General features: G+C 37.2%; 1 protein-coding gene across 1 annotated transcript; it reads right to left on the bottom strand.

Moving 5' to 3' along the window:
* Positions 1 to 713: 713 nt before the first annotated feature.
* Positions 714 to 12,021, bottom strand: LOC110443870 (phosphate carrier protein, mitochondrial-like). The gene is made up of 7 exons (XM_021488307.1): positions 11,936 to 12,021; positions 11,713 to 11,796; positions 9,946 to 10,247; positions 7,713 to 7,894; positions 4,426 to 4,598; positions 2,403 to 2,513; positions 714 to 1,583 (listed from the first exon to the last, which is right to left on the bottom strand). The coding sequence occupies exons 2-7, from the start codon at positions 11,789 to 11,791 to the stop codon at positions 1,423 to 1,425; spliced, it is 1,008 nt and encodes a 335-aa protein (XP_021343982.1). The 5' UTR covers positions 11,792 to 11,796; positions 11,936 to 12,021; the 3' UTR covers positions 714 to 1,422.

Genomic DNA, 12,021 nt, shown 5'->3' with positions numbered 1-12,021 from the left:
CCCTGTGACCTTGAATATGGGTGAAGGTCATTCATTTGAACAAACTTTGTAGCCTTTCATCTCAGCATGCTACTGGCTAAATATCATCACCCTGAGCATTTTGGTTATTGAGAAAGTGTTGTTTAAAGGTTTTTCAATACAATTGACCCCTGTGACCTTGAATATAATTGAAGGTCATTCATTTGAACAAACTTGGTAGCCCTTCACCCAAGCATGCTACTGGCCAAATATTATCTCCCTGGGCATTTTGGTTATTGAGAAGAAGATGTTTAAAGTTTTTGACATATTTGACCCCTGTGACCTTGAAAATAGGTGAAGGTCATTTATTTGAACAAACTTTGTAGCCCTTCATCCAAGTTTGCTTCTGGCCAAATATTGACACCCTAGGCCTTTCGGTTATTAAGAAGAAGTCGTTTAAAGTAAAATATTGATGCCGGACGCCGGACGGACGGACGACGGACGCCGCGCCACGGCATAAGCTCACTTGGCACTTCGTGCCAGGTGAGCTAAAAAGTGTTCTCCATCCCCATTTGGTTATGATCACACCATAATGCGTTTGACTTAATATTTAAAGTTTATACTGAAAAATATATTGAAAGTTGTAGAAATCTAAAAATGCCCCTCCTTAGAAAAAACACTGTTTTTAAAATACAGCAATGTCATAGAGAATAGGAACAAACTTTGTCCACTGAATGAAACTAAGAACACATGTGTAAAAGTTTTAGTTGTTATTTATTAACTCGTTCAGAATTCTCCATTCCTTTCACCTCACAAATGTCTACAGAAAACACCACACCAACTGTTAGGTCCCGGAGGTATCACAATAATCTAGACATTAGCAGATCTACTGTTGATTATAAAAATAAACATGGCAAATCAACATTTTCCAAACACATTTTAATATAAATATTCAAGTCCTTGTCAATTTTAACACTGACCTGATGATTGACCAGCAAATCTGACAAATCGTTCGTTTGCACACGAAGTAAATACAGGTGTCAACTTATGTGTACAGTGAAATAAGATACTATATGTTCACCCAAAGTTTTGATTTACTGTGGTATTAAAGTGAAACTTGCAAACCTTTTCATGAATAGTAACACTGCATTAATAACAAAACAAAAAACCTGTATGCTTGAATTTCAAGATTATAACACAAATAAAACAAAACATATGTAGCCCCTCAGGTTTGAAAGACCAAAAAGGGAAATAGTGTCAATATAAAGTAACATAAAATGTGTTACCTATCAACTAATGAACTTGATGATACCAAACCTTTCCTTGCCATATTTCGAAACTTGATGTTAAAAATTTACACAATCACTTCAAAACAAATGTTCGTATTCCATCACAGAAGTTGTTGCAGAATTCTTATCACACCCCTTCTCCTTATTCACTGTTTTTTCCTAATGTCTTGACACGTTAATCAGTTTTGCCTAATTTACTTTTCAGAGATGCGGGCATCTCTGGTGGTGGTGGGCGGGGCAGTCTGAAGTAGACCTTGACAGAATCGTAGATAAACCACTGCAGTGCAGTGAGGGTTCCAATCATGAGGATCCTGGGTCCGAGTCCCATCCATAATCCTGCAAAGACAAAGATTTCTGATGATCAGTAAATGTCACAAGAAAAACATCAGAAAATTTGGCATTTAAGATTCATAAAAATGTCCTGATGTTCTTTGCCATTTAAGATAAATAATATTCATCAAATAGAAATATATTTTCAAATCAAACCTGATATTTCACTGGTAAAAACATTTATCACAAGTTAAAAACATCTGTATTTAGTATCTGGACTGTCCAAGTCACAGGTCAAACTGACCACACACAAATGCCACGCGGAGTGGACAGTGTGGTCAGTGTAGGACCTGAGACTGAGGTATATTTATATCACACGCCAATGACTCAATCACCCTCGAAGCACAACCAACAAAGTTGCTGGACAACACAATACAGGGCCACACAGCAGTGCTGCCATGCAGGCCGGTCTTGAGTACATGTCCCAAGGGTGGATCTAAGGAGCGTGTTATTGTTGGCAATATATAGAGTGACGCATAAATGAAATCTTCAGAAAAAAAGGAAAATATCTTTTTGAACTATGTTACTTAAAATCAAACAAGGGACATATAAATCTAAAATAAATAAGTAAAACTTGGAAATCAAATTAATAAATCATCAATACATATATGGATAAGCAATGCTATTCAAGATTTCAAATAACATTCCAATATTTTCAAGTTCACAAAGACAAGAAATACCAAAACAATTTATATTATCTAACTCTCTTGCTAAATGATCTATTAAAAAGACTAATAAGACATAGGATGGACCAACTCCTCAGACACAACAATCTACCTCTTTAGTCCAACTATGAAACAAAACAAAGTTCTGGTTTTGACCTACCTCTCATGCCCAGTTGCTTGGCTACCTGGGCAGCTGTGCTTCCTTTAGCCTGGTTCAGTTTGGACACAATGGTGTCAGCAGGGTGAGACACAACGGCACAGAATACACCAGCTGAAACAAAGCACATATACAATGTTACTCAAAGAATAAATGATACGTTCGCTTTTGTACTGTTCATACCGGTGTCTTTTAGCAGAAATAAATTTATTCCAAAACTTGTTGGTGTGATATTTTTATGCAGGTAATTCCTCAAATATATCTGATGTTTTCTCGGTGAGAATGCAATCACCATCTAAACAACATAAGACAGGTCCATAGCGAGGCCATAACCTTCATTAATACAAAGTTGACACCCTCTCAGGTTAGAGACTTTTTCCATACTAAATTGGGTTAAAAACTGATCACCAATACTTTCAGAGATTCCTCCCCATATCCTTTATTTGGCCCCATCATTATACCCCAAACAGACCACATCGATGCTCTTTATCCTCCCCCACCCCCCTCCAAAAAAATCGTAAATCTATGTTCGACATCTTTTAAAAACGAGAATTCCACTGGAGTGGATGTGTCGTCTGCTCAGTGCTTTTAGCAAGAAAAGTGTTTTGGTTTGAGTTTAATATCGCGTAAACAGATATGCCAAAACGCGGAAAGTTGAAACTCGACAGAAAAACCCATAATATATGTTGAACATTATTGCTGCTAATATTACTGTACAAAATTTGAAAGGAATTGATTAAAAAAAATAGAAAAGATCTTGCATTTACTACACAATGCCCTTGTTTGGCAATAAAAGGGGCATAACGCCACCAAAAATGCATGTAAAGTTCTGAAATGGCTGAACTATATTGGTATGCAATATGTGTACCAAGTTTGAGTTCAATCAACCAAAGAGAACTCAAGTTATCGCACGGAAACCTTGTTTCGGACGACGCAACTGACACCGCCGCCACCGAAGTAATACCTATATGTCGCCGTCCAATAAACCCTATTTTCCTACAATTAAGCCCTGCCCCATCAGGGGTAGTAAAAACCCACTAGCCCGACGCCTGGGTCTACCAGATTTTCAGCTTGGGCTGGTGAAATTTAGAGGCTTACTAGCCCAGGGCTACTGACTTTTTTAGGATGTCATAGCAAACAAAAATGCCGCTGTTCTATTCTATCATAAGGGTAACCAATTAAAATTTTAACCCTGTAAATTCCAGGTAATTTCACTACAACAATTTCTATCAGAACACATGGAGTCATTCACGACGATGATGTAAGGCGTTCTGTTGCCTTTCACATGTGTATGTGTGATAGTAGGCACTGCTAACAACTTAAATAGCATTGAAAGTCTATATCAACCACCAAAATGGCACTCCTTGTTGCAAATCATTCTCTTTTACTTGACTTAAGCATGTGGAGTACAGAAATAAAGTTCATCTCTGCAAAAGTTGGCAAGTCCGCCATGTTTGTTTTTTATGCTTTCTAATAATTATGAAACCTGAATCCGGACTGATTTTCAGGAACAGTAAAAAACAGAAATTGTATTTTTTTTTTGGTTCAACTTTCAATAAATTTTAAGCCATTCAGTTATTGAATAAAAATACAAAATTACTTTCCATTTTTTGAGGGAAAAACATATCCATCTGTGAATGAGATATTGACCCTGTTATCATGTTTTCGGCTTGATCCATTTAGTATTTGTCGGGCTACCAGAATTTTATTTCGGGCTAGTGGATTGTTAGTATCTACTAGCCATGGGCTAGTAACCTCAACATTTTTTTTTACACCCCTGATCATACCAAATTAGACAAAAGTACCCTGCTCTTGCTTAAGGGTTAGATATTATAAGTTTTACTGCAATTTCTTGCCTTGGCGCCCTCCTATCAACCTCCTTTCTCAGGGCACCCTTTTCTTTACACACCATAGAGTCCCCCTTAGCCCGAGGATGCGTCACACCAAACCAAGTCAATATGTATTTGATCCAGTTGGCTTTAAAAATCAAAAGGTTCTAGTCTAGATTCTGTTCACAGTTCCATACCAATGTAGCCAGCTACAAATGTGACCATCAGTTGCTCGGTCTTGTTGCATTCACTCCTGGGTTTGGGCACAATATATTTGTACAGCGCCTCCACAGTCCTCTCAAAGCAGGCAAATTTCATCATTGTGTAGGGGATCTGTCTGCACCAAAGTGGTACAAGGCCCTTGTAGAAACTAAGGGGAAAAAATAAGGAAAACAAGTATTACTTTAAATGGCAAGCCGACTAACACTACAACATTTTTACGCATTAATCAGTAAAACCCAGACTTATAAACTAATAATCTAATATAGTGAGACAACAGATTTTCTGGTAGTGTAATAGGCCACTGATAATTTGAGACTGACCATGCCAGTCACCATCACCAGCCTGGACAGTGACATGATATCATCACTTGAGATCCTTCTGGTATCAGGAGAGTGTGATCACCTGATTATCATAGTTTGACTTTGCTGATTTCCATGATGCTGCAACACTACATCATTTCATAATAACAAAGTCTCTATCAAATTCCAATGATTTCTTGGGGTTTTCTCCACATAAAAGCTGATGTCTTATTGCTAAGATTTTGTAAGAACAGTATCATTCAATGTACACCAGGAAAAAAAAAAAGTTTCAAAATCAAACCCGATAACATCTGTATTCAGTATCTAGACTGTCCAAGTCACAGGTCAAACTGACCACACAGAATGGACAGTTTGGTCAGTGCAGGACCTGAGACTGAGGTATATTTATATCACACGCCAATGACTCAATCCCCCTCGACGTACAACCAACAAAGTTGCTGGACAACACAATACAGGGCCACACAGCAGTGCTGCCATGCAGGTCGGTCTTGAGCACATGTCCCAAGGGTGGATCTAAGGAGCGTGTTATAGAAGCACTTGTAAAATGGATATTGTGGATCCAACATGAATATTATATGGGAATTTTGTTCAACTGATTTGGAATTTTAATTCAGTTAGGCCAAAATAAAACATGTGTGTTTCCAGTTTCCCTACTGACCCTAGATTTTTGTGCCTACCCTCTAGTTTTTATTGGCATTTAGTGGTAAGGACTGTTAAAGTCAGAACTCCTGCCCAATATAATCATAGTAAAAATATTTTGTAAGAATAGTAGCATTCTCTGTACACCAGAAAGAAAAAAAACGTTTCCAAATCAAACCTGACAACATCTGTATTTAGTATCTGGACTGTCCAAGTCACAGGTCAAACTGACCACACACAAATGCCACACAGAGTGGACAGTGTGGTCAGTGTAGGACCTGAGACTGAGGTATATTTATATCACACGCCAATGACTCAATCACCCTCGACGTACAACCAACAAAGTTGCTGGACAACACAATACAGGGCCACACAGCAGTGCTGACATGCAGGCCGGTCTTGAGCACATGTCCCAAGGGTGGATCTAAGGAGCGGGTTATAGAAGCACTTGTAAAATGGATATTGTGGATCCAACATGAATATTATATGAGAATTTTGTTCAACTGATGTGGAATTTTAATTCAGTTAGGCCAAAATAAAACATGTGTTTCCGGTTTCTTTACAGACCCTAGATTTTTGTGCCTACCCTCTAGTTTTTATTGGCATTATTTAGTGGTAAGGACTGTTAAAGTCAGAACTCCTTCTCTATATAATCATAGTAAAAACATTTTGTAAGAATAGTAGCATTCTCTGTACACCAGAAAAAATAAACATTTCCAAATCAAATCTGACAACATCTGTATTTAGTATCAGGACTGTCCAAGTCACAGGTCAAACTGACCACACACAAATGCCACACGGAGTGGACAGTGTGGTCAGTGTAGGACCTGAGACTGAGGTATATTTATATCACACGCCAATGACTCAATCACCCTCGATGTACAACCAACAAAGTTGCTGGACAACACAATACAGGGCCACACAGCGGTGCTGCCATGCAGGTCGGTCTTGAGCACATGTCCCAAGGGTGGATCTAAGGAGCGTGTTATAGAAGCACTTGTAAAATGGATATTGTGGATCCAACATGAATATTATATGGGAATTTTGTTCAACTGATGTGGAATTTTAATTCAGTTAGGCCAAAATAAAACATGTGTGTTTCCGGTTTCTCTACTGACCCTAGATTTTTGTGCCTACCCTCTAGTTTTTATTGGCATTTAGTGGTAAGGACTGTTAAAGTCAGAACTCCTGCTCTATATAATCATAGTAAAAATATTTTGTAAGAATAGTAGCATTCTCTGTACACCAGAAGAAAAAAAAACGTTTCCAAATCAAATCTGACATCTGTATTTAGTATCTAGACTGTCCAAGTCACAGGTCAAACTGACCACACACAAATGCCACACAGAGTGGACAGTGTGGTCAGTGTAGGACCTGAGACTGAGGTATATTTATATCACACGCCAATGACTCAATCACCCTCGACGTACAACCAACAAAGTTGCTGGACAACACAATACAGGGCCACTCAGCAGTGCTGCCATGCAGGTCGGTCTTGAGCACATGTCCCAAGGGTGGATCTAAAGAGCGTGTTATAGAAGCACTTGTAAAATGGATATTGTGGATCCAACTGAACAGGAATGTTGTATGGGAATTTCGTTCAACTGATGTGGAATTTTAATTCAGTTAGGCCATAATAAAATATGTGTGTTTCCGGTTTCATATTTTTGTTGTTTTTATTGGCATTTAGTGGTAAGGACTAGGTAAAATACATAACACAATGAACTAATCATGTGTAAAAGGTCCTAAAAGCTTAGATGGAGGTGTTAGGACATTTTTTTTTATTTGAAATGTTCATAACCCAAGTTAGTGTTCCAGCTATGACATCTGAACAATAAATGGGACTTATTACATCACCCAAGAGCAAGGTTACACAGTATAGCACATCTGTCCAGGTAAGTCTTTTTCCATGCATGCCATATCAAACCATTTGAGCGTACAGAAGACTCGCAAAAAATTCTTCAGACAGAAAAGTTCCTCTGACACAGTGTTGGACACATTTCTCATGAATTTCAATCGGTCCAACAAAATTAACAAATTTTGGTCAGTATTTTTTTTTCTTTCTTTGTCAAATGCAGTTTTACAGAGATCTATTTGATAACACTCAACAAAATTTTTACTGTTTTGCATGTGTCGCTTCACCCTACATTGTATTTAAGAGTTATTTTGTACTATAGCTATGATTAAACTTATCATTTAATAAGACCTAAATTTTTCAAAATCCTATTCTAAAAAAAGGATTGTACCAACTAACACATATCTTATCTGGGGTATGAAAGCAGGTGATGGTATTCACTATTTACCCACTAATTCCTTCCTCTTTCATGATCCTTGGTACACCCTCACGGAGAGTTGTGCACCATCCAGGCTGTGTTTGAATACGCACTTTTACAGCCTCCATGGGGCACAGTGCTATGTCTGCAAAGAACTCAGCTGATGCGCTAGCAGCAAGGTAGAGGGATGTTCTCCACAAAAATGTTTTTTCCTGTAAAATTTCAATATTTTCAATTATAAAGTATTATACAGTTCATTTGGGAAGCTCAGTGAATCAGATATATATGCTAACTTACATGAAATGTTATGTGAACAGACAAAGTGATTAATATGGAATGATAGTTCCAGGAGAAATATTCCTCGTCTATAATATCTGTATAAATCAATTTTTAAAGCTGACATTGCATGTTAATTTCCCATAACTCATTCACCCCTGAAGACACGGCTGAACTCTTCCAATCATGAAATTTCAGGATTGAAAGAGTTCAATGACTTTGTCAACATTTTATCAGTATTAGGCCAATAAACCGATTAATCGACTTCAGTGTTTATGATTGATTTTAGAGAGAAAAATAGTTTGTAGACATTATGGAACTTTTTGGTATAAGATATATTGACTCATGATCTCCAGCTTAACTTCTTGCTAGATACTAACAAAAATAAAGCCCCCAGAAGTTTCCAATATTTATTTCCAGCTGCTATATATGTTGGCATCATCACCGACTAACTTCACTTAAAGCCTACTCATTGCTGCTAAGTTAGGACTATAAGTTACAGACTCAGGGTTTGAAAGGAGGTGATTTTCACATCTTGCATTTCATTTTTTATTTGTGTAAGCGACTCACTGCAACAGTATGGAGGATTTCGTAATGTCTTTCTTTTAAAATGATTATTAATTGTCAATCATTGGTTAGTTAATGGTAACCAGTTACCAATCAAACATTTTCAACCGATTCCCAACACCATAAATCGACTACATTTATACCAAAGTACCCTCGCATAGAGCTGTCACGATACACTTTACCCACGATTCGATATGTATCTCGATATTATACCCACGATTCGATTATTTCGATTCGATACACCTTTGTTTTAAAATATAAACAAAATGAGATATACAAGCCATCGATACACGGAAACCCGCAGTGTTTCCACACTTTTGATTTGAAGCTTGCCGGAGCATCACTAATTTTCATTTCCTTACGGCGGTCCGCCATTTTGTTATGAATGCTTTGTGAAAATTGCATACTTGCAGCCGATTGGTTGAGGGTTTAGAGATCAGCCAATGAAATTGAACGTCTCGCAGACGTTTCGGCTGAAGCGACATACACTAAGGTGGCAGAGTACAGTAGAAATGGCTTGACCCTAAAAATAAAGGGCATGTCTTGGATAAACATGGATAGCGGATTCATCAAGCACAACACACCTACATATATATATATATTTATAAACTACATTTTGAATAGGTGTTTTTTAGAAGAACATTTTTTTTTCTCAAAAAGTGATTTCCCCAGATTTGGGACTTCTGAAAACCATGGTTACCACATCAAAAAACACCAAAATATGCAAAAAATCATGATTTTTAACCCAGAATTTGACCCCCGCAAGTAGAATTGTTTTTCTTAAAACCTGTCTGAAATTAAATATCGCCTACTCGGCAACAGAAATACTCACGTTTTAGCATAGGTCATTCTGGTGGATTTTTCACAATATTTACACAGGTGCTGAGTACAAAAATAGACTACATGAAAAGCTAGCTTTTGTTGTGTAGACACAGATTTGTAAATGCCCAAAATTGTAGTCTCAAACCAAATTCGATTTTTTTTTTGGAAAAATTATGAAGCCCACGTAGTCCACTTCATCATGTATATGCCAATTTTAGTGCTGATTTTTTTTTGATACATGTTATATTACAGGGGTTATTCATTGTATAAAAATATCACCCATGGCCACCGTACGCTACTGTACTCTGCTACCTAATATTTAGATCGTGACGTATCGAAAATCCATAAAAATATATCGTGAATCGAATGAATATAAATAATCGCGGTGAATCGTGACGCCTCTACCTTCGCAGAAAATCTCCATGTAAACGGGTATTTACACTCGAGTTTGTTCATAGAGTGTCAAATAGGTGACCTATCTGGTCAATGATCATAAAGGCTTGAAAATGCTACTTTGGGTGTAATAAATAGCAAAATGGTAATGATTGATCCCCGGGGCCAGATTATAAATGCTGACAGGTATCCGAAAGATACAAACCTCTCCAAGCATGTTGCTGTATACACTCTTGAAAACCTCATAGAAGCCAAACTTGCAGAGTCCTTGCATTGAGTACCCAATCAAAGTAGGTGCCCACCCTAGAGCAAGACCTCTTGTTCCATTTTCTGCTAAAGTCAGCTTGAATCCATTGACAATACCCTTGTACTTTGCTGGATCTACTTGAATTCTGCATTTTACTAAATCAAGGGGTACAAGAGCTGTATGGGTGAGACCACAGCTAAGGATACCTCCAAATCCACACAGCGCAAAATATTTGTTGGAGCCAAATTCACAACTGTTGCCTGAAATTAAAGCAAATAAAGATTTATATAACATGCAAGAATTTACAAAAATTAATAGCGAAGTGGGTTATAGTGGTGTTTCGACAACCGGAAACATTGATTTACAAACATTGATTAAATCGAGCTTGACAGGAGATCGATTGAGTAATCGACTTAGCACATGAAAGATCAATTTTGAAACTTTGTGATGAAGAAGAGCGCTTTTGTACTTAAAAGAACTGAACTGATGAAAGGGACATCAAAAATAAAACGTCCCTTTCATCAGTTTTTGTTGATTCTCGCTTGAACCAAGCTGGCATTCAAGGGTAGAAGCTGTAACGTCATGATGCAAAAGCTCTACTGATTCACACTGTGGATCCTCTAAAATGAAGTATAAGACTGTGTCTTCATATACTAATAACTATTGGACAGATGAGTATATCTGAATATTCATCAGAAATTACCAAAATATCTCCACAGGAAAGTTGAATAGGATAATAGCATAAATATGTCATTCACTGCAAAATCTGCAAACTATGGTCACTCCGAGAAAACTAGATAACTTGTCCTTGTGGTCTCAGGACCTAAAATGACCCTCCCCCAATACAAAATAACCATTTTTTTCCAACTAGAAGTTGAATTTTTAGCAAAAGTAAAACCAACCCTTAGCAACTGAACACATTTTAGGATTTTGGTTTGATCGTGTTTTACGTCCTATATGGTCATTCAAGGACATGCCAGGTTTTAATGGTGGAGGAAAGCCTGAGTTGACAGAGAAAAACCACCAACCTACAGCCAGAAAGTCTCAAACCCGCGACCCAGTGGTGGAGGGCTAGTGATAACATAATGCAATTTTTCTTAAGGAATTATTGAAATCTTTTCCTTAAAAAAAATAACAATTTAGGAACTAAGCTTAGTTTCAATAATTCTAAACAAAAAAATATTTTAAAAACTGTTTCTGTCACAAATTCCATATGTTTATTAAATGTCCCAAACAAGTAGAAAAAAAAAAAGGTAAACAATTTTGGCGAGGTTGAACAGTGCTGTGAGCTGACTTAAATAGAAGGTAAAAGTAAAACATATTTAAACGTTTGTAAGTAGCTACCGATTCGATACAACAAAGAACACGACTCTCGAGTAAACACTTTACAATTGCATTGATGATTTTGCTGTACTTAACGACAGTTATGTTTTTAATCTATCCGACAATTATTTTGTATCACCTTGATAGAAATGATATTCGTGAAAGGAACTCGAAATCCAACCTAAACTGTACTCGTACAAAACGAGATGAACTCTAAAATAAGGGTCAAATTGCCCTTGGAGTGACCATGAAATTGTACACATATTCTGACAAAAAGAAGCAACGACAAAAAGTCATTGATATGCACATTAACAAGAAATATATATTACCAATAAAAAAAATGACAAACTAAAGATAGTTTCATTGAACTTTGGAATTAACATCCTACAATGATAGGCTTACTTGAAGCAGCTGATGACTGACAGTTCGCTCTGAACGGGTTGATGAATTTACCCGATGTAATCTGCCGTTTTGGATCCATTTTGACTGGAAGTACAGAAAATTAATGGGATTAAACAAGCAAGATTACACAACGATATATACATATGCAAATAGAAACACTGAAATCTGCGATTGCTGACAAAATTCATTTGCAATCACCGGAAAAGCTGGCTATACAACTTACCGAATGGCGTGTTCGGGCAAAAAGACACCGGCAAACTATCACGTGGACACCGACAATTTAAAAGACTGATTGGATACAGGATTATG

This window comes from Mizuhopecten yessoensis, unplaced genomic scaffold (genome assembly GCF_002113885.1).
Source record: "Mizuhopecten yessoensis strain PY_sf001 unplaced genomic scaffold, ASM211388v2 scaffold716361, whole genome shotgun sequence".
Lineage (NCBI taxonomy): Eukaryota > Metazoa > Mollusca > Bivalvia > Pectinida > Pectinidae > Mizuhopecten > Mizuhopecten yessoensis.
Note: the sequence above shows the minus strand (reverse complement) of the source record. Positions and strands in the feature narration are given on the sequence as shown.